We start from the raw sequence: 24295 nt of genomic DNA on the forward strand, positions 1-24295 counted from the left end.
TTCCCCCAGAGTTCTGCAACTTCTCACCAAAGAGTGTACAGAGATTGAGTTCGCGAGTTTGATACAGAAGTATTATGTGAGACAATTCTAAAAATATATAGATTTATTAAAGAACTGACATATAATTTACAGTTGGTGAGTCAATTGCAACATTAACAGTTCCAAAGAAAGAAAGTTTACAATTCTATTATCAGAGAACCTACCCTGAAATCTTAACTTCACTACAGTTTTACAGTTCTTCGTTTTCTACAGGATATCCACCAAAATTAAATACTGTACCGTTGATCCTCGAGGTACAAAGAGTTGGAGACTTACAGAGCTATCTCTGAAGCCGAGAATCGCTTTGCCCCTTTAAAGCAAGTCTACTATCCCATTTGAGAGTTCAATATTTATACCCTTTTCCAGTGGTATTTCCTTTAAGGTTTTCTGCTGATGTAAGCTAATTATCTCTAGTCATTTTTCTGCTGACCCCTGCAATTCTTACAGTCACCTCAGCTGGTAGCACTACAGAACCATGTCTCTCCTCTAGGTGTTCTAAATTTATCATAAAAAACAGTGTAACAGCAGGTGCGCTTTACTTGGTATCATTTTTATGAAGGCAGATGTTTATTACTTTTATGTGCTTCTTTATGAGGTGTAATTTAGAACACCTTGTACAGGGTGAACTACTGTCTTGTTCCCAAAGGTTCAGACTGTCAGGAGCCTTTGACCTTCTGTTTCAATAAGGTTATTGATTCAGTGTCAACAACTATGTTATCTCAATAGCCAGAATGCTATCACAGCTTTTTCATAGTTAGGTTTCTAGATTTCCAGACCCAGTTTGTCATGTTTTAATAAGGCCAGAATTCTTTCATAGAATGGTGTATTTTTCTGAATAGGTTATATGGCTTATTCCTTCACATGTGTATTTGTGCCCAGAAATACGTGCAATTGGGGTGAAAAGCAAATATACAGCCTAGAAGATCATAGAATTTTGGCTGTGAGTGAGTTATGCATGTAAGATACTGACGCAGTCCGTGTCCATATACAGCAAGACCTGGACAACATTCAGACTTGGGCTGACAAGTGGCAAGTAACATTCGCACCACACAAGTGCCAGGCAATGATCATCTCCAACAAGCGAGACTCTAACCATCTCCCCTTGACATTCAATGGCATTACCATCGCTGAATCCCCCACTATCAACATCCTGGGGGTTACCATTGATCAGAAACTGAACTGGACCAGCCATATAAATACTGTGGCTGCAAGAGCAGGCCAGAGGCTGGGAATTCTGCGGCGAGTGTCTCACCTCCTGACTCCCCAAAGCCTTTCCACCATCTACAAGGCACAAGTCAGGAGTGTGATGGAATACTCTCCACTTGCCTGGATGAGTGCAGCTCCAACAACACTCAAGAAGCTCGACACCATTCAGGACAAAGCAGCCCGCTTGATTGGCACTCCATCCACCACCTTCAACATTCACTCCCTCCACCACCGGCGCACCACGGCTGCAGTGTGTACCATCTACAAGATGCACTGCAGCAACTCGCCAAAGCTCCTTTAACAGCACCTTCCAAACCCGCGACCTCTACCACTTAGAAGGACAAGGGCAGCAGACGCATGGGAACATCACCACCTACAAGTTCCCCTCCAAGCCACACACCATCCTGACTTGGACCTGTATCGCCGTTCCTTCACTGTCGCTGGACCAAAATCCTGGAACTCCCTTCCTAACAGCATTGTGGGTGTACCTTCACCATATGGACTGCAGCGGTTCAAGAAGACGGCTCACCACCATCTTCTCAAGGGCAATTAGGGATGGGCACTAAATGCAGGCCTAGCCAGCCAGCGACGCCCACATCCCATCAATGAATTTTAAAAAAAAGTACAATATGGCCAAATCTCCTTGATCATTTATGATCGTCTATCGATCCCTCCACCCAAATGCGTCTCTGCCCATAATACTGGCCCCACCCCCAAGTTACAGATGCAAGTTTCATGCAATTGCAGTTTTTTAGAGGCTCTCTTCAAATGGTGACCAACCTTTCATGTTCAAAGGCACCTGTAATCATCTGAAGCATGTGTAAATCAGCTGCTCCCGGAAGCACTGAAGCCATTCTCATCCTGTTACTGCAGACGACTATTTTACAGTTGAATTTAGAAATAAAAGTGGTTCTTTTGCTTTCTCTAACCCTGCTTGTTATTGTAACGGAGGAGGAGGAACAGGAGGACTATAACCAGAGACTGTGGGTCCAGAGAGTGAATTTATAAGTGAATTTTGGGGAAACTATTTACATCGAGGCTTGTTAGAGCATGGAATGCTTTGCCACAGGAAGTTGTTGAGGCAGAGAACATTGCATCTATTGTATCCATTGCAACAACATGTTAAGAATTTAAACTGAAAGTGAATTTCCAGTGCTTTCCCAATTCATCTTAATCATTTAATTTCTGTTGTTTTTTTTAGAAGTATCACTATCAAGATGAGGATACACCACCACAAGATTACAGCTTACCAAGGCTAACCAATGAAGTCAAAGGCCCTGAGCTTGTTCATGTGTCTGAGAAGAATTTATCACAGATTGAGAATATCCTTGGATACGTGTCACATGCTCACATTTCTCCATTAAAGGTTAGTCCCCTATAATAAACATTTGGTTCAGAATCAGCAACAATAAATTTTGCTCCTAGTGCAAAATACCTTTAACGTGTATAGAATTCTTTATTCAGCTGAGGGTCTATTCAGCAGTAAAGTCAACTAAACAATCCAAATCTTACATTTTAGCCTATACTAATTTGTTTAAAAAGTAGGTAGTTTCCTATCAAGATGAAATATAAATTGTTTGGTACTGTAAAATGGGTTAATTGCCAATAAATTATTTTGCTGTATTTATGCATCATTGTCCCACAAAGAAAAAAAAAAGTGAAAAATTAATACATTTCAAATAATTTGTTACCTCTTTCATTGTACAATTATGTTTGGCCACACTGTGTTTTCCACTGATGCTTTAATTTTAATAAGTCACACATGTGAAGTGCTGGCAAACTGCCTTTCCCCTGCTGCCTGAGAGTACGGTAACCAACCAGTATTACAACAGCTGCGCTCAACAGTATACATGTTGGCTAAAAGACCAGGAGGATACTGTACCTGCTACTACCTATGGCTTACTTCACGCTCGGGCAGCTGGGGAATGGCAAAGCAGCAACACTATACGTGCACTGCTGATTAAAATTAAAGTGCTGGTGAGCCTGAGGGAGACGGATGTAAATTGAAATAAGTAACACTATATTTCACATGCCCAGGAAGATGGGACTTAAACAGAAAAAATCCAGTTTGCTAATATTTCCCAGAGAAAATAAATGAAAAAAAAGAACAGCCATAAACATCAAAATGCAGACAACTGGACTCAAGAATGAATACAAAAGCAAAATACTGCGGATGCTGGAAATCTGAAATAAAAACAGAAAATTCTGGAAATACTCAGTAGATCAGGCAGAATCTTTGGAGAGAGAAACAAAGTTAACGTTTCAGGTCGATGACCTGTCATCAGAACTTCAGGATTAATCTTTAATTCGATACTGTTCCAATTTTTGGAATGGTGTAAATAAACAGGGTAGAGTTATTCTGCCTGATGGCATAGTTTACAAATCAGGGAAATTAGAGCTCCATTCATGTGTGCTTTAACGTACTGGTCTCCAACTGGCAATGACTTTTAAAAAGTTATTGAAAGCTTATAGGATGCAGTCTACTCCTGATAATTCCAACTTATTTCATGCACTAAAAAATTGATTTATCCAGTAATTCAAATAAAACAACTGGAATAACAGTACTAGAGGCTTTGTTAGCTAATTCAGATTCAAATTATCCAGTATTTCAATTGTCAGTAGTAAACTATAGTCATTTCTCTCTGTCATTAGAACCTTAAAGGTGTTTCAGCAATCTGGGAATTATTTCCTGATAGGTATAAGCTCGCATTTCTGGTATCATCCTTGTACGTTTTTTTTGCACCCTCTCCAGTGCCTCTATATCCTTTTTATAATATGGCGACCAGAATTGCACACAGTACGGCAAGTGTGGTCTAATCAAGATTCGATACAGGTTTAGCATAACTTCTCTTTTGGTTTTGTTTTATTGCGAAACCTAGGTTAAGGATTGAAGGTTAAGAGTGCAAAATGCCACTCATTTTGAAAACAGTAGGAGATGAGGAGAGTAAATTTTCATTTTTTGTACTTCAAGTTTAGAGCTTCATGCACTTCCAACATGTGAAGCTTTGTACTAGGAGTGTGAAAGATGAACATTTACCCCGCAGTAAATCAACATGTGGCCGTTAAGCAATATCAAGCTTAGATTTTAAACATTTGTAGATTGTAGCAGGAAAAGACTGAGGGAGAGTGAAATGAGGATAAAAGAACCAGAACTGTATCACATTTAATAGCAACCAAGTAGTGTCACAAAAATGAAACAGATAGCAGGTATATGTTAATAAAAGCACAGCTCTCACGGGTAAGCATGGTACTTTGGTGCTAACTTGATATTGCACTTTAATGGTTTTACACTCCTGCTGATGTAAGTTAAGCTTTTCTGTGTCTATCTTCACCTTAAGCTTGTACTGTGATCAGGTAGCAAGAACTTAAATACCAAAAAATTCTGGTTTTACAGTATTTCTTGGAGAAAAAGGATTAAAAAAAACAAACGGGTAATATTTTATACTATTCCAATACCTGGAATGTAAAAAATATAAAAGAATAGAAAATAAACGTACATATGAATTGGTTTCTGAAAACAAATAACTTTTTTTCCTTTGCAATCCTCTTTCTGGAATGTTTTTATGGTCTGTTGACTGCTATGTTTTGAGGTTTTTATGCACTTTTTATTTTCTACCTTCTGGCTAATCATTTTAATTAGGAAAATAATTTGGTTCTGTGTAGAAGTACAGTAATGACATTTTAATTTTTGTTATATTCAACATCTCTGTAGAGAAATACAATTCTGGCACATTTAAAGGTTCTCCAATGGTGGAAAGAACTTGAGAGTGTACATAAAATTTACAAATTAGAAATTTAATAGCGTCGTGCCTGTGTGCACTCATTAACATGCCAGAAATGTGCTGCCTACCATATTGTAAAGGCAGAAAAAAAGGCATTATGCAAATGCAACCAAGGGGCCTAATGTCTAAGAGCCTCCCTTGTAAGAGTGGGCTGCCCTGCATTCAGGAAAATGTGGTCTACATGGGGGCTAAAGGGACCTGTGGTGGCTGAAGGCCACCACCAAAACGTTATGTTCCACTGCAGTGCCGAAGACCGTTGCTGGCCCCCACTCGGCACCCTCCCTCTCCCATTTATTGTATCCCTCTCTCTACTGATCGCTGCCTCCTTCCTCTCCCGATCACTGCCCCCTCCCTCTATTGACCACTGCCCCCCTTCCTCTCTCCTGGTCGCCCCCTTCTGTCCCGATCGCTTCCCCTTTCCCCCAAGGCCTACCTGAGGACCGCTGCTGGCAATGCAGCATCAAAATTGGAATCCTCTTCGCCGGCGAGCTACCTGGGGATGCCCAACAGGTCTCTGCAGCTTGGCAGTCTCGTAATGAGTCCCGAGGCCCAGTATCTGGTGGGTCTCGGGCCGACTCACGCCAGCGTGAAACAATTTCTAGGCCAATTTGTTTATAGTGTTGGACAATCATTAATGCAATAACAGTTTGGAGACTATTGTTTAGAAACTAAGCTGTTTGGCTTTGACGTACTGGACTTGTGCAAAATTTGGAAGATTGTAATTTCAAGTCATGGCTGAAAGTTTGAAACTCTGTAAAAAGTGTTCCTTTAAATATTCTGATATATTCATAATGTGCCATTATCTAACTAGATTTAAGCTGAATCAGATACTGTTGGAAATGGTTCAAGTTATTCTTGGCTCATACCATAATTTGTCACACATCTAAAATGGGATGAGATAGTCTTCAACACATTTATACAGAATTTCACTTTTAGCAAACATTTCCAATTTGTGGGAAGAAGAAGTGGGTAGGGCTCCATGAAGATTCAGTTTGTAAATGCATGGTTTGGTGTGTTACTAAGTCCAACAGATCAGGAAACTTCCAGGTTGAATCCCTAGTATGCACTGAATTAGCTGATCTCAGTAGTGACTTAGTGTGTCCCAGTCTAGATGAAATAAATCAGTCAAGGTTTCCTCTTCTAATCATCTATGGATGTTGGATTTGGGTAGAATTGAACTTTGCCTGTAATCCCTACATCCTGCTCCTCCCCTAAGTTAAAAGCCTAATAATGCTCGCATTCCAGATTTGTATGTGAAGAATCGGCACTTGGGGAGTGGCAGCATTTATGGAGCTTTACCTGAGTATTAATCAATACCTTCATTAAAGGAGCAATTAGAAGAAGAAAAACAAAAGGAAAAAATATGAATAGGCAGACCATCTCGATGCTGATGTTTTTTTTAGAAGTTTTTTGGGGCGGGGTGTGGATGTTGTAGAGAAAAAAAAATTCCTTAATCATAGAGAGGGACACTGTATAGATGGCAGATAAAAGTTGAAGAAAACTTAATGTTGTGTGAAATGATTTTAAGAACATGAGCCTAATAATTACTGTTGGCGATATTAGTGGACAAACACTTAGGGCTAAAAATTGGATCGCCCCCGAAAAGACGGCAAGAATTGTTATACGTGATCACCCCACGCTCATTGATAGGAATGTAGACAGCACGCGACCTTCGTACTGTCTGCTAATTATAATGATTGTCGCTTTCCGCCCAGTGCTGGACATGCTGCTGAGCGGCTGAACGCTCAGCAGGGGGCCCAAGTTCGTGCAAGGCTAGACTGTCTTTAAGTAGTGGAGACTAGCTTTAATTGGACCTGATTTGCATTTGAAATCTCTGTTTCCCACCCGCAACCAGCTAGATGGAGAGGCTGGCTGGCTGAGGGCGGGTAGGCATGCCGCACTAGGCCGCAGAGAGGAGGGCGGGATGGATCGTGTGGGGGCCAGGGGCTCATCACTGGGGGGCTGGAGGAGCATCGCATGGGGCTGGAGTAGCATCACATGGGGGCAGGGGCTCATTGGGGGGCTGGAGGAGCATCACGTGGGGGCCGGGGGCTCATCGGGGGGCAGGAGGACCATTGTGTGGGGGCCGGGGGCTCATTGGCGGGCCGGCAGATGATTGGGGGGAGGCAGACGACATCGGGAGGTCGGAGAATGATCAGGGTGGGGTGGGGTGGGATGGGAGGCAGACAACATTGGGGGGCTTCAGGAGCATGGGGGGGGGGTGGTGAGGCAGATGACATCAGGGGGCCGGAGGAGCATGGGGGGTGGGGGGAGGCAGACAACATCAGGGGGCCATAGGATGATCGGGGGGAGAGGCAGACGACATCGGGGGGCCGGAGGATTATCGGGGGGAGGCAGACAATATTGGGGGTCCGGAAGATCATTGGTGGGAGTGGGGGGGACGCCTCGTTGGGGGGATCGGAGGCCTCATGGGGGGGGGACTCTGATCATGGGGGGTGGGTTAGGCAGGGACACTGGATCCAAGGGCTAAGTGTAACGACACTTACCTCCTAGATACTGCAATCCTCGCCTTCCATTAGCTGGCGGAATTCACGAGACCTGCAAAACCCAAACAGCCACTGTTAAATTTAAAATGGTGGTTAAATCTGAGGCACGCCAGCCTCATTATAATATTTAAATGGGCGACCCGCCTCCTGGGAGTGGGTTGGCTGCCCCTCCCCTGTCCCGCCTCTGTTATAACTGAATGTACGCGAATTGGAGGCTGGTTCTGGTTGGAATTCAGATTTTAAACACTTAAGGGGAGCAATTCATTATAGCCCAGGAATGGGCGGTAACTTTTGAAAAGTTTGAGAATTAGCGCCACACGGTAATGCTTCAGACTGTACGCAAAATTAAGTCTCATTGCACAAAGAAAGGATTAGAGCGCTAAATCAAGCGCGAATGCCTATCTCAGTGGCGTTAAACTTGAAGTGCTGACCAATATCCGGTGCAGTCTAATCACAAGTCATCATTGCCACAGGCTCTTTCCAGTTCTTAAAGGGGAGGTTCATTGATGCTGCAGAACTTCATTTTCATCGTTGCTGGCTGTGCAGCCCTCTCAGGCAGCAGTAGCAGGTCAAGGATAAGGAGCCGCATGACCCAAGCAGCCGTCATGGCCCTTCTCCTCCTTCTAGCCACATGTTCCAATCTTTCTCGCTGCCTCCGCTCCCTCCACCGTAGATCCTGGAGGGCGAGGTCGACTGCCAGTACAGCCCCCATTAATGTAACCAAGTGTAGCACTTTGATATGTTGTGAGAATAAATATAACTAATTGTTAGTAGCCACAACACTCCTGATACTAAACAACCTTTAAATGCCTGAATTAAACTGTTGCAAAACTGTCAAACTGACAAGGAAGCATTGAAACAGCACTAACATGTCAGCTGCAACTAATTACTCATGAGCCCTTTAAGTAGTGCCCCTGGAGCCGGCATCTGCCTGCTTGATGCCTCCTCTTCCTGTCACTGTCAGTGCGAGGCACTAAGGCAGGGGGGGCGACAATGAATTTTGCAGATTGGGCGCCCAGTGAACGTTGCACATCCACTGACATCACGATCTGCCTGGCGCTGAGGTCTTTGGCGGTAACGCGTAGCAGCGGCACTACAGGGGGGCCGGATTTGGCGTGCGTCACAGGATTCGCCTCGCCGCTACTGCATCAGCGCCCTGTTAGTGCCCCTGCCAGGTGCTAACTGGAGGCACTACCCAACTGAATTTTTCCCCCTTAAACTTTCCACCCAAACCCAACCCACCCGTTTTTTGGGGTTAAAATTTCCCCCAATCTGCCTGTACTGCAGAGATACTCCTATGCTCCAACCAGCTCTACTGCTGTAAATTTTGCTTTCCAACTATAAATAATAATATAAAATCAATGTATTGTATAAAAATAAGGACAATGTATGACTTTGAAAAGAGGACTGAATTGCGTCTGCATGCCCTGGTTCAATTAGCACTTGTCCTCTAACCCCATTTCACCTGAAGACTACGGGGGGAGTTTTGCCAGCCCTGGGGAGGCGGGTATGGAGGCGGGACTGCTGGGAAAATGGCAGAAACTGGGAGCGGGTACCGAACCCACTCCCAACCTGCCTCCGTGCCATCTTCCCGGAAGGTGGGTCCCCGACTCACGCAGGGACCCGTCTCCTCGAGGCGGGAAGGGGATTACAGCCAATTAACAGGTAGTTAGCAGGCAGTTAAGAGTCTTATCCCCATTTTACCCCTGCAAGTGCCAGGGTCAGAGAGGCGAGCAGTAGGTCTGCGGGGGTGAGAGTGCGAAAAGTCCGCTGTGGAGGTGAGTGATGGGTGCAAATGTGGAGAGGTGAGTGTAAAGTGTTAGGAAAAGTTTGCTTACCTTTGCTTCTTCCTGCATGCTTCAACCCTTGGGGATCTGGAGGAGCCTCATCTCAATGGCAGCTGCATTCTCCAATTTCTGCTAAGGAGAGAGGTTTGGTGAGTCTTCAGTACAAGAGCTCACCTTCGAACAGAGATTGTCAGTGTTTGACAGCCTCTCAAAGCTGTCAAACGCTGACAATTCATCTGTCAAAAATTTTTGACAGATGAAACGTCATACACTGACGTCCTCTATCACCGGCTTTCCCTTAATTGTCCGGCTAAGCTCGCAGGGTGGGCTTAACAAGGTCAATCAAGGGAAAATAGCGTGGGTTGGTTGGACGTCGTTGGGGGCGGGACTGAAACCCGACAACCAGCAGTCCCGCCCCCATTGAGAAAATCCAGCCCTATATTTAATCTTTACTCTCTGAATGTAATTGCACAGGTGATTGACTAGTAATATTAAAAATATTACATAGTTCCCTTCAGCAAAGTTTACTTATTATCATCATGCTTTTGAATCAACATTTACCATTGTAAATTGTTATGTTAACATTTCCTATTCAATTTTTTTTTATGCTTAATGTCACAATTATAGTTGCAAGCCCTGACCACTGGGTGACTCTATGAGCCAGTTTCTAAAGTCTGCCTCCCAACTCCGTCGAGATCTTGTATAAAAAAAGCTTACGTTCAAAAGCTGACCATGGGTAAATATCAATTCACTGATATTTAAAAAAATAAATATTTACTTTCATTTGGTTGCCTTATTAGTAATGGCATATAGTTCGGTATGGAACTATAAATTGGAGTGGTCATGTAATATTGATTTTTTTTAACAGCAGATTCAAACAGGGCCAGAATTTACTGTCAAAATAATGGCAAGGCTACTGGCACTCACCATTATTTATGGGTAAATGGTAAAGTAACTTAAGGCAAAGAGCAGATGTGTGGTTAAATGGAAATATCCAAAAGTTTCTGTCCGAGTTGTGCTGCTCCACCGTTAGCTTTGCGAAAACAGCATCTCGCCCTTAGCCTCCCCTTTTTTTAGGAACTTGCAATATTTACCCATTAAATTTGTCACAGAAAGTTAGGTCTTGTCAGTGCTAATGACTGCCAATCAAGCTCCCTGGCACTGAAAAGTAACTATTACAAGCGAGTCCCATTCCTTCAGGTTTTTATTTTTTCGGGGAAATTTTAAAAATGTCCAAAAAAAAAATATTTTCAGTCTTTTTTCTCACTTAATCCAATCTTGCTTTCCCTCTCTCTATTTCTCTTTAGATACCTTATTCAGCCCCTTTAATCCACCCTCCTTCTCAGTCCTTCCTGTGTTTATTTCCCAATCCTTAAATCCCATTGGTTAAGGAGATACCCTGTTGGTTCCCCTGTTCACTCAGGCCCCAGATGCCCTGTTTCCCTCGCTGCTTTGTCATCAGCTCGCACTTTCAGCAACTTTGTGGGCAAAAATGTTTTGAGCTGAAGGGTGCAGTGGCAAGTCTAACTGATGGCAGATGCCGTTAGGTGCCCTGCTACAGCAAATTCTGACCTACTGTCTTGTCTATATATTAATAGTCCACAAAAAGTCTGATTATTTGTCATGTTTTTTATAAACTACAGCTTAGCTTAGTCTGAAATAACAATTAAAATGAAATTTATATAATGTTAATTGTCAATACCAATAGGTATCAAACAGCCTTTTCTCACCCTACCACTGTGATGATTTTAAGTTTGATCTGAGTCTTGATTATTATACAGGCTAAAGAGTGACCAGTGCTGTACACCTTTGCCTTCAAGGCAGAATTTAAAGCAAAGCCAAATTCCAGATATTTTAAATAATCTGTGCAATACTTTCACCAGTTTTGACCCCTTATATATTTAGCTAATCTATCTTCTTGGCTATGGTTGAGGTGGCTGTTATGGAGGGACGGAAATAAGGGGTCGCCTGTGGAGTAAGTTCTATATCCTAAAGTTCCCTGCAGTGCATTATATTACAGACTATCTCAAATTACTTTTTGTTATATTCTATAAAATGTTTCAGTACAAATTTATTTCTAAATAAGTGAATTAATTAAGGAAAACTTGTTCTGATTAATTACTTGTCATCCTTGACAAATGGCTGCCTCAGGAGTTTATAAACTTTATGACTTCTGAAAAGATTTGGAATTGTATGTAAAGTGCAGATTAAAAATTTATTCCCCAACATGACAATGATTTTCAGAAGATGCCAGTTTTTTTAATGATTCTGCTGTTGGTGTGGGGAATGGTTTTGTTTAAGCTATGGGAATGTGGGGAGCTGGTCTCCCAGAACATGAACTAAATAACCATGTAAAAATGGTTTATGAGAAGTGCAAATTAAAGCTCTATTGTATAATAATCTCAGTGACACACAGAGGACAAAAATGTACAGCAAAAGCAAAATACTGCGGATGCTGGAAATCTGAAATAAAAACAGAAAATGCTGGAAATACTCAGCAGTTCAGGCAGCATCTCTGGCGAGAGAAACAGAGTTAACGTTTCAGGTCGATGACCCTTCGTCAGAATGTACTGACTAGTTGCAAAACCTATATCTAATTTAATATCCAGACATATAAAAACTATGTTTTGATAGTCCATGCTAAATTTATTTTTCACCTATTCATATCTTTATTTATATTTCTATCTTTTTTGTCAAACAAATGCAATAACTACACATAATAATCAAGATGAATGGCTATTCAAATGTTATTCTAACTTGCTTTATGAAATAAATTATGAAATAGGAAATGCTGCACTTGTTATTAATGCTGCCTGTGGCGAATATAAAGATATGGTAATATTTAAAAAAATAAACTAAGTATAATATCCATTCATTTTATTTTGCTTTGTGAAAGTAAGACAAATGTTAAAAACCCAGTCATTACTTGGAAATAATTTACATATATAGAGAAACAGAAAAAACACTCAAATATCCAAAATAACAACAGAAAATGCTGGAAAAACTCAGCAGGTCAGGCAACATCTGTGGAGAGAAATTTGAGTTGACGTTTCAGGTCGAACCCTTTAGAAAATATGATACCACTGAAATGATACGGCTATATTTTCCTCCGGTTGGTGGGTTAGTGGTAGGTTGGGCCTTCCACCTGCCCACATGACTCTGCTGTTAATGTGGTTTTTCCTCCAGGGAAAATTATCTATATATATAAATCGGTCGATCTGTCTGTCCTTCTATCTGTCTGTCTGTCATTCTGTCTGTCCTCACGTGTGCTTGTCCGGCTATGCGCTCGAAAGTTACAGAGCGTACCTACGCGTGCGTTACGTCGAAAGAAAGCTTACCTTTCCAAAACGGTCTTAAGCGTATTTACGTTTCGGCCGGGCTAAAATCGCGCCCGCGGTATCCGAAAAACCTTCAACATTCCGCTCATTAGCATCTCATTATCCGCTCATTAGCGACAGAGTGACCTCGAGGTCTTATCGTTCTGAACCGAGGTGAGTAGCCGCCATCTTGCTTCCATTCTTTTTCCTGCTTTCTGCGTCTTTCTTTTCAAATATACATTTCCAGCAAAATAAAATTGAATTTATTAAATTGTTTAAAAAAAAACTTCATTCATTTGTAAATATTTTCTATAACCTGAAGATTCTTTTTCCTACCTTTCCCTGTTTTTGTTAGGCCTGAAAGCCTGGGTGTTTCTTGCCCAGCCAGGCCCGACCTAGGTAATTCTCCCACGGCTTCTTCTAAGCTCCTCACCGCCCTCCCCCCGCCGTGTCACGTTACCCGGGGCAACGGCGTCAGCCACGAGGGTCAGGGTGCGCGCGCAGCAGGAGCAGCTGAGACGCGGCGTCTCTCTCTGTTCGGCGCTTGGGTGGGGGGGGCGGGGCTCTCGGGAGTGCGGGGCGGGGCGGGGTGGGGCTCGGAGAGCGGGGCTCTCGGGACTGCGGGGCGGGCGGGGCTCGGAGAGCGAGGCTCTCGGGGGGGGCGGGGCTCTCGGGAGTGCGGGGCGGGGCGTTGCTCGGAGAGCCGGGCTCTCGGGACTGCGGGGCGGGCGGGGCTCGGAGAGCGGGGCTCTCGGGACTGCGGGGCGGGCGGGGCTCGGAGAGCGGGGCTCTCGGGGGGGCGGGGCTCTCGGGAGGGCGGGGTGGGGCTCGGAGAGCGGGGCTCTCGGGACTGCGGGGCGGGCGGGGCTCGGAGAGCGGGGCTCTCGGGGGGGCGGGGCTCTCGGGAGGGCGGGGTGGGGCTCGGAGAGCGGGGCTCTCGGGACTGCGGGGCGGGCGGGGCTCGGAGAGCGGGGCTCTCGGGAGTGGAGTGCGGGGCGGGGCGACGCGGCCGGTGCTCGGGAGGACGGGGGCTCGGAAGGGGGGAAGGGTTACCCCGCCAACCGGGCGTGGCCGTCTCTCAGCCTCAAGCCGGCTCACGCCTGTTCTCGGGGCTTGGTTCCATTTGCGGCCGCGGGCCACTCGCCCTCTCTCTCTCTCCTTCCCTCTGTCTCTCTCCCCCCCTCCTCTCCCCCCCTCCCCGCCCTCCACCGCCCCCCTCCCCTCCCCCCTTCCCCCCTCCCCTCCCCCCTTCCCCCCTCCCCTCCCCGCCCTCCCCCTCTCCGCCCTCTCCCTCCCCACCCTCTCCCTCCCCCCTCCCCTCCCCGCCCTCCCCCTCTCCGCCCTCTCCCTCCCCACCCTCTCCCTCCCTGCCCTCTCTTCCCCCCAGTTGCTCTCTCTCTTCCCCCCAGTCGCTCTCTCTCTTCCCCCCAGTCGCTCTCTCTCTCCCCCCCAGTCGCTCTCTCTCTCTCTTCCGACAACAACATGCCCTCGAAAAAGCCTCGGCACTGCCGGGCACTCTTGCTAGTATATTATATATGGGGAGTAGGTTAGAAGTTGGTTTAGCACCGCTAAGAGGGCGATTGCGGCTACAGCTAATTAAAAGGAGACATCTCTTGTTTGAGAGGAGCAGCCACAAATAGAAGAATGAAGGAAGAAAAGTCTTGGGGGAGGGGCGATCAGCAGCAGGAAGGATTTCCACATTCTGAGATGCATCCATGGATGTTTTACTGGCTGAAGTAAGGGCTAGAAAGGAACGACTTGTGAGGACCGAGGGTAGGAAGCCCCATAGGAGGTTGGTTCAGGGCCTATGGAAACAGACACTGAGCCAGGAAAGGAGAGTTTCCGAGGGATGACCAGAAAATGATTGAAGAGATGGGTTTTGAGGTCTTTTAAAGAAAAGAGAGGCAGAGAGGTTTAGGCAGAGAATGCCAGAGGAAGGACACATGTAGGTTAGGGTGACCATATTTTCTTAATCGAATCCGGTGACACACAGGGTGTGTGCACAGCAAAGTAGCCAGGATGTGTTTCAAGAAAACTGGCATGATGACTTTGTTGCTTCTGCTAGTGGAATATGCGTAGCGACAACGGCATTTTCACTTTACACCGAATCTCAAATCTTGTGTGTGTTCTGGCAATAGTGCTGTACCAACTATATTTGTCCCCAAATATCCTAACTTTTAATTTCTCAATTTTAAATCTGTTCTAAACCGACTGAGATTTTCCATATAAGTTGTGAAACACCCTCGGGGCTCGATTTTCATCGGGCCGTTGAGGCAGGATTGGAGGCGTGTGGGGGGTTAAAATTGCAAAAACTGGCGGGCGCGCCCAACCCCGCCTCCATCCCACCTCCAAGCAATTTTTAGGGCAGCATATTCCACGGACCTACCACCCTCTGAGTGAAGTAGTTCCTCCTCATCTCAGTTTTGAAAGAGCAGCCCCTTATTCTAAGACTATGCCCCCTAGTTCTAGTTTCACCCATCATCGGGAACATCCTCCCCGCATCCACCCGATCCAACCCCTTCACAATCTTATATGTTTCAATAAGATCGCCTCTCATTCTTCTGAACTCCAATGAGTAGAGTCCCAATCTACTCAACCTCTCTTCATATGTCCATCCCCTCATCCCCGGGATTAACCGAGTGAACCTTCTTTGTACTGACTCGAGAGCAAGTATGTCTTTTCTTAAGTATGGACACCAAAACTGTATGCAGTATTCCAGGTGCGGTCTCACCAATACCTTGTACAACTGAAGCAACACCTCCCTATTTTTATATTCTATCCCCCTAGCAATGAAAGCCAACATTCCATTGGCCTTCTTAATCACTTGCTGCACCTGCATACTAACCTTTTGAGTTTTGTGCACCAGGACCCCCAGATCCCTTTGTACTTCAGTACTTTCCAGTTTCTTGCCATTAAGATATTGGCCCAGTAATTCCTGTCACAACGCGTGAGTACGGACAGGGTACTCACGCGTGTGCCAGGAGGAATTGCCGGTTTTCAGCATGCACAGCGCATGCGCTGAAAACCGGCATTTCCTGTCCTCTGACCTAAGGGGTTAAGAGGCTGAACGCATGCGTGGTATTGGGCAGCGCGTGCGACTTGGATTTCCTGTATTTTTACAGATTTGCGCATGTGTAAAGGGCTCCGGTTTTTACGCATTGAAAAACCACACGTAAGTACTTAGTTTTACAGGTAAGTGGTCTTTTAGTACAATTTAGAATTTTTTTTCCCACAGGTTTATTATTTTTAAAGAATCTACAGTAAGGTAAGTAGTTTTAGACCCTATTTTGTAAAAATTTATTTTTTTCAAAAATTTGATTAATTGTTTAAAATAGTTTTTTAAAGTTATTCATAGTTAATTTAATTATTGGGATGCTTTTTAAAATTTTATTTAAAGTTTAAGTAGTGTTTTGGGGTGCCGTACTTTTCATGAGTTTGACAGTCTTTACTATCAAACTTATGAATGAAGTTTCCCCTCCCCTGATTGGCTGAACAGTGCTCACCTGATCCCAGCCGGCACATCGCACTAACTACGCCGCTGGGTCAGGTTAGCACAGCGCGCCGAGATCAGAACCGGGCCACTTACAGGAAATCCACGGCGGGCCAGGTTTCAGATGTCGGCGCGCCGGGTAAGTGCACATCGGGGCTTACACGCGCGGCAAGCCCCCGACAGGAATTACTGGGCCAATAACTTGCTCTACGATTTTTCCTGCCAAAGTGCATAACCTCACACTTTCCAGTATTGTATTCCATCTGCCAAATCTCTGCCCACTTACTTAGCCTGTCTATGTCCCCTTGCAGGTTTTTTATGTCCTCCTCACTTACTACTTTCCCTCCCATCTTAGTATCATCTGCAAACTTTGATATGTTACACTCGGTCCCCCCCTCCAAATCGTTAATATAGATTGTAAAGAGTTGGGGACCCAGCACTGACCCCTGCGGAACACCACTAGTTACTGATTGCCAGTCTGAGAATGAACCATTTATCCAAACTCTCTGCCTTCTGTTAGGTAGCCAATCCTCTATCCATGCCAGAATATTACCCCCAATCCCGTGATTTTTTATCTTAAGCAATAATCTTTTGTGTGGCACCTTGTCAAATGCCTTTTGGAAGTCTAAATACACTACGTCCACTGGTTCTCCTTTATAAAACCATGCTGACTTTGTCCTATTAAATTATGATTATCTAAATGTCCTGTTACTGTCTCCTTAATAATGGACTCCAAAATTTTACCTACCACAGATGTTAGGCTAACCGGTCTATAGTTTCCAGCCTTCTGTCTACTGCCCTTTTTAAATAAGGGTGTTACATTAGCATTTTTCCAGTCTGCCGGGACCTTTGCTGAGTCCAGGGAGTTTTGGAAAATTATTACCAATGCATCCACAATCCCTACTGCCACTTCCCTCAAGACCCTAGGATGTAAGCCATCAGGTCCAGGTGATTTATCCGCCTTGAGTCCCATTATTTTACTGAGTACCACTTCCTTAGTGATTTTGATCGTGTTTAGCTCCTCCCCCCCTATAGCCCCCTGTTTGTCCAGTGTTGGGATATTCTTAGTGTCCTCTACTGTAAAGACTGATACAAAATATTCATTCAGCGTTTTTGCCATCTCCATATTTCCCACCATTAATTTCCCGGTTTCATCCTCTAAGGGACCAACATTTACTTTAGCCACCCTTTTTCTTTTTATATAACTATAAAAACTCTTACTATCTGTTTTTATATTTTTTGCTAATTTACTTTCATAATCTATCTTCCCTTTCTTAATCAATCTTTTTGTTATTTTTTGCTGTCTTTTAAAGTTTTCCCAATCCTCTATCCTCCCACTAGATTTGGCTACCTTATATGCCCTTGTTTTTAGTCGAATACTATCCTTAATTTCTTTACTTAGCCACGGATGGCTGTCTTTTCTTTTACACCCTTTTCTTCTCAGTGGAATATATTTTTTTTGGAAGTTGTAAAATAACTCCTTAAATGTACACCACTGATCATGTATCGTCTTACCCTTTAATCTATTTTCCCAATCCACTCTACTCAATTCCGCTCTCATACCTTCATAGTCTCCTTTATTCAAGCTTAGCACGCTTGTTTGAGATCCAACCTTCTCACCCTCTAATTGAATATGGAATTCAACCATGTTATGGTCACTCATTCCAAGGGGATCCTTTACTAGGACATTTTTAATTAATCCTGTCTCGTTACACAGGACCAGATCTAAGGTTGCTTGCCCCCTGGTCGGTTCAGTTACATACTGCTCAAGAAACCCATCCCTAATATACTCAATGAACTCATCCTCAAGGCAGCCCTGCCCAATTTGATTTGTCCAATTAATATGACAGTTAAAATTCCCCATAATTATAGATGTTCCCTTATTACAAGCCTCAACTATTTCCTGATTGATACTCCGTCCAACAGAGTTGCAACTGTTCGGAGGCCTATAGACTACGCCCACTAGTGTTTTTTTCCCCTTATTATTCCTTACCTCCACCCAAACTGTTCGCTATGGCCAAGACCGCCGAACCGTGGTTAGCTCGGCAACAACGTCAGTTGACGTTTATCTCAGAATTCACCACTGTCATTCAGCATGTGTCCGGTAAAGACAACCTGGTGGCGGATTGCCTCTCCCGCGCGACCGTTCATGCAGTCCAGCTCGGCATCGACTATGCCCTCATGGCTGCGGATCAAGCCTCGGATCCGGAGGTCCAATCTTACAGAACCAACCCCTCTAGCCTCCAAGCGGCCGACATCAAATTCCATGCTGTGGGCACTACGCTACTCTGCGACGTCTCCGTCGGAGATCCTCGTCCTATCGTCCCGGTCGCCTGGCGCCGAAAAGTTTTTGACGCCATACACGGGTTGTTGCACCCTGGCATGAAGGCCTCGCAACGGCTGATGTCGTCCAAATTCGTGTGGCGGGGCATGCACATAGATGTTCGCGACTGGGCCAACACCTGCGTGGTCTGCCAAAAGGCCAAGGTGCAGCGTCACTTCAAGGCTCCATTGGCCACTTTCGCTGTTCCGGAACGTAGGTTTGATCATGTGCATGTGGACCTGGTGGGGCCACTTCCGCCTTCACACGGGTTTACTCATCTTCTTACAATGATGGACCGCACCACTCGATGGCCGGAGGTGGTTCCTTTGTCATCCACCACTTCCGCAGATGTCGCCAGGGCATTCATCTCCTCTTGGGTCGCCCGTTTCGGGGTACCGGTGGACATCTCGTCTGATCGTGGGCTGCAGTTTTCTTAGGAGCTCTGGAACGCTGTGGCTCAGGGGCTCGGTGTCAAGCTACATTGCACCACTGCCTACCATCCACAGGCGAACGGCCTGTGCGAACGATTCCACAGGTCGCTCAAAGCCGCACTGCGAGCCAGCCTTCAAGGCACGGGCTGGGTGGACAGGCTTCCATGGGTCCTTTTGGGTCTTCGTACGGCACCTAAAGAAGATCTTCAATCGCCCTCGGCGGAGCTCGTATATGGCCAGCCGCTACGCGTACCAGGGGATTTCCTTCCCACTCCAACAGAGCCATGGTCCGCGTCCCAGCAGCTCATCAGCCACCAGGAGGCAACCAGAAGTTTCGCTCCAGTGCCTATGTCGCAGCATGGCTTGCAGAGCTCCCACGTCACAGCTGAGCTGAAGAACACCGACTATGTGTTTATCCACCACGACGCTCATCGGGACCCGCTCAAACCCCCTTACACTGGTCCTTTCCGCGTGATAGAGCCGGGAGACAAATCTTTTTCGGTCGATGTCGGACGTAAACCGGACCACATTTCGGTTGACCGGTTGAAGCCGACTCACTTGGACCTTGACCGCCCAGTCGAGATCACACAACCGCCGAAATGTGGGCGACCGCCCACAGTCGCCGTGCCCGATCAAACGCAACCGCCCGCCAGCTCGCCTGCCGTCCATCAGCTTCCACTTCAAGGCTACAGGAGTCAATCTGACAGGCTTGTCAGGCCTCCTCGCCGTTTTACTTTTGCTATTGAAGACAATTCTGGGGGTGTGCATGTGGCGGAGCCACTAAGGGACTCCAATCAATTGTATATAATTCCCTTTAATAATATGTTAGCTATAGCCTGAGTCTGTATCCTTGTTTTCACTGTTTACATGTACAGAGCGCGATCACTTTAATAGTGCGGGTAAACGCGATGACGTCACGCTGTTCATCACGTGATCCCCCACCGGCGGGAAAAACGTGATGATGTCATGATGTCAGCCATGGGACCGCCCAAGCAGTCCTCGTGGAGCCTCCGAACTGACTAGACCTATATTCGATGTTCTCCTGTAGTTATCCGTTAAACTCTGTTAGTTTTCATTAAACCTCGTTTATTTGATCGCCTGAGTGGACCTCAGTCTTTTGGATAGGAACTAGACCTTCCTACAACATGGAATTTTTGCCAGTGTTTTGAGGGTCACATATCTCAATTCCATCCATTTTTTAATGAAACTGCAAATCAATCATCTTGATCATACCTTCTCACGCATCTGTTGCACTAACAGCAATGCCAAGAGATACACAGAGGGAGCAAATAACAATTACAACTCCTTAACAATTCTCATAAATCACACTTTTCCAAGTAATGTGTTCCTGCTACTTTGTTAGCAGATTGTTAAAGACAGAAATGGCCATTCTCCCAGTTTTTTTTTAAAGGAATTTGGGGCCCCAAATGAACATTCTCAGTAAGTAGATCTTTTTTTTTGAACAACCTTGTAATAATTTCGCCATAATCTTCTTGTATGATCTTATACCTGGGCTTCTTGACTGACTCAGCGCCACCATAGTTGGTCAATTATGCTTGCTGAAGTAACTACTTAGTGGGATCCAGAGGGTCTGTAAGTGATGATTATTATAACATGGAAGCAGAAAATGACTCCAGAGATTAATTTTTAAATCCAGCTGGCACTGAGATGCCATGCATCAACTTGCTTGAATGGGGGAATCGCAATGAAAATGGCAGCTCAGATCAGAAGGCTAACCAGAGGTAGGTGAATTTTACATTTGTTTCTGGTTAGAAATATTAAAAGACAAACAAGAATTTAAATAATGGGTAGATGAACATTAAGGTAATTCTAGGATGAGGCCATTTTGTAACTAGCTCCGAAAGGATTACGTCAAAAGATAATTTGATGCGCCTTGTCATACAAGAAAATAGTTTTCAAGAAGGATCTCTGAAGGGCTGGATTTTACCAGCCCTGAGGAGGTGGGTGTGGAGGCGGGACTGCTGGGAAAATCCCCAAAAATGGGAGCGGGATCGAAACCCGCTCCCAACCCGCCACCAACCAATCTTCCCGGGAGTAGGGTCCTCAATTTGCGCAGGGTCCCGACTCCTAAAGGCGGGAAGAGGATTACAGCCACTTAACAGGCAGTTAAGAGGCTTTTTCCCATTTTTCCATTGCTGCTGTGGGCTTCCCGACATCGGGGATCCCCGCCAGGGTAAGTGAGGCGTGATGTGGGTCTACTGTCATTTTTGTGTATATATGACAGCTGCAGAAGTGGTTTAAAGGATTCACTGGGACACTGGTGAGTATCAGAGGTAAGGAAAAGTTATGAAAGTAATGTTTAACGTATTTAGATGTTTCTGCAGATGACAAGCTGTGAAGTGTTTGTGTAGGCTCATCTCATCGGGAGAAGTGACAGATGGCTTCTGCAATCTCAGCTGCAGCTGCCATCTGTTTTACCCTAAGGAGAGAGTAATTGGAGAGTCTGGGCGCAAGGGCTCACCTTTGGACAGTGATTGTCAGTGTTTGACAGCACCTCAATGCTGTCAAACACTGTCAAATCATCTGTCAAACAAGTGTGGTGCATATGCCTTTAAGAAAACCGGCAGATGAAGCGTCATCAACTGACATCATCTGACACTGGCTTTCCCTTAATTGGCCAGCAAGCTCGCAGGGTGGGCTTAACAAGGCCAATCAGGGGAAAATAGCGTCAGCTCGTCATATGTCGCTGGGGGTTGGACTGGAACCCGAAAACCAGCAGTCCCGCCTCGAGCTCGGCCTTCCAGGTAAGATTCCGCAGAGTTCAATTTTACTTTTTCACCACTAGCAAACACTGAAGCTTTCTATCTGGTAGCTGATTCACTTTCTTTCGTGATGTATGATTAATGTATTAATCTTTAGGAATGAATTGATAAAATCATTGTATTCTTTAATTGCTTTTACATTGGGCTTAGAAGAGTACTTGTGCCACTTTCCCTGAGATACAGGTCTCTTGCACCTAATGCAAAAACTAGCTGGATTCAGAAAGACTGGCTGCTGGGTAGACAAGTTTATTATTAAGCTTTCCCAGCAGTCGATCTTGTTGAATCTGTCAAGTTTACATTAGAGCTGTTGCCAGCACAAGTACTCCTCTAAGGCCAATATGCTATAGGATTATTACTTGATAAACTTGTAATATCTCACTGACTGCCTCAATTTAAGTTGTTTTTACATTGGTTTTCAAAGGAATGCAAGAGTAAACATGAGAGGTCAGTTTTCTGTTCAATAAGGGCTATCATACCAGAGAACTCCACCTAATTTGTCCTTGATTTGGCAGCTTTTCCCTGTGTAAAAATTGCTTTGTTTCTCAGAATCATTTCTGAAATTATTTCTGTTACAGAGATCCTGTTCATTTTAATATCTCCAAAGCATTACTTATGTTCTCTGAATTGAGCAATTTGATTATTGTGCCAACACCGTGCATCAACATAGATAAAAAATAGAATGACAGAAGCACTCCAGCTATTTTTTTAAGTCCAGCCTCTGGAACAAGCAATTACATGTGCCAGCTGTCACTAAATAGCTTCATATTTTATTAATCAATCTCCCAGCTATAAATCATTCTAACATGTTAAAAGATTAAGTGACTTGGAAGAATTTTTTTGTTGGAGACCCTCTCAATTCTAATGTGGCACACAAGAATCTTTCAAAACATTAAAAAATATATGACAAATGGCTATTAACAATCTTCTGATAGTGTGAATATGCAAATCATTTGTCTTATACATTGAAAACACTGTTTGAAACATTTCAAAATGGTAACACAACATTACAGCCATAAAGTACAGTTTGGTAATATGAAGGTGTGGTCTCTGTGGTGCGCAAAAAGAAACAGCAGGTTGACCATTTCATACAGAGGGAATGAAATGGCACACAGGAAACAGCATGAAAACCCATAACCAATCAGTTATTTCTTTGTACTAAGAAGAATATGCAATTGTAGGAATCTGGCAGTACATATTTAGAGGTGAACAATTAATCAGTTACAGGTTTTAATCTGAAACTATCATGAGCTTTGTAATTAGCTTCCATTTTGAATAAACCACATTTTCCTGATCTATTTTTACTGCTTTTCCAAAGAATGAAAATTGAATAGATATAATGACAGCATACCTTATTCTTTTTTTGGTCAATGTTCTCCTCTCCCATTCTTATCAGAAGGTATTGACTCGCTGATATGGTATGGGGTGGTTCCATGGCTGTACCCACTTCAGTACCTTCACTATGTGACTATTATTTGTCTGGATAAACATGCTTAGCTATCAAGTAATCAGCCCATTTAAAATGGGAACTCCAAGAAAACAACCCAGAAATTGGGCGAGCTTATTTACCGTCTTCTGCCTATTTATATGTGAATAAAAGTCTACCAATATTTTCAATACAAAACTATTTTTCTTCTTCCACAAGTAGTTCCCAAATTTCAATGTTATTGGAACTGTTTGTAATTTGCAGTTGGTACAAAAATGTGCACAGGGGTTAATAATTTAAACCAAATCAATAGGCTGCAGGCCAATTTATCTAAGTTAAGGGAATGGGTCCATGTGTGGCAGATGTCTTACAATGTGGACAAGTGTAGTGTAATGCATTTGGGGCTGAGAAATTCAAGGCAGGTTTATACCATGCAGGTGTAAGCCAGAGTCAATGCTCCCTGTTTTATTAATGTGTATTTAACTTATCACAATGTGTTTAGAACATCCCGTTTGTAGTTTACCAAGTATAGAGCTGTAAAGACTGGAACAGTGTGTTTCTTCCTGTTGCTTGAAACAATTATGTATGCTGCATAGCAGAATAACTACATACCCCTTCCTCAGGCAGGGAGAGCTGCCAGTAAACTGCTTTCAGATTAACCAGCTCCAGGTTTCAGAGCAGTGGAATTGTATCGTTGGCAGTGGGAGAATGTTTTGTGGATCCCTCTCTTGTAAAGATGGAGCAGAGGGCTATAACCTCCCCCCCAATAAGGTTTTGGGTGGGAAACTTTTGGTGCTACACGCACAAGTCTGTGATTCGGCATGTTAACTGGGTCTGCTGAAAGAGAAACCTTTCCCTCATCCCTCAAGTATGCTGTGAGTCTATTTAATTCTTGTCTCTACCTGGGTTTAAATATTAGGGAAGAAAATACTTACGTTGGTATTGTAAATGTAACTTGTTTAGTTATTCTAAGAAAATCTTCTCTGACTAGTGTTAATTGCTTTGAATGATTTGAAATTTAGAACCTTGGCTGGAGCTGGCCTGCAATGCGCTGCACCAAAAGGCTGTGAGTGCTGGGTCAATTGTAATTTTAATTTTCAAGACTGAGATTGATAAATTTTTGTTGGCAAAGGGTATCAAGAGATATAAAGGTGGGTAAATTGAACTGATACACAGATCAGTCATGATCGAATTTAATGGTAGAATA

General features: G+C 44.3%; 1 protein-coding gene across 10 annotated transcripts in view; it reads left to right on the forward strand.

Moving 5' to 3' along the window:
- dlg2 (discs, large homolog 2 (Drosophila)) overlaps positions 1-24295 on the forward strand; it is a 1642261-nt gene that overhangs the window by 569686 nt on the left and 1048280 nt on the right. For all 10 annotated transcript variants that reach the window (XR_015079731.1, XM_085998865.1, XM_085998867.1 and 7 more), the window contains one exon: positions 2447-2611. Coding sequence is in view for 9 of the 10 variants with exons in the window: in XM_085998865.1 (XP_085854991.1) it covers positions 2447-2611 (165 nt within the window). In the remaining variant the exon portion in view is untranslated. The remainder of the gene's footprint in view (positions 1-2446; positions 2612-24295) is intronic.

Source organism: Somniosus microcephalus, chromosome 10 (assembly GCF_052327205.1).
Source record: "Somniosus microcephalus isolate GS21.2 chromosome 10, FLI_Smic_1.0, whole genome shotgun sequence".
Classification (NCBI taxonomy): domain Eukaryota; kingdom Metazoa; phylum Chordata; class Chondrichthyes; order Squaliformes; family Somniosidae; genus Somniosus; species Somniosus microcephalus.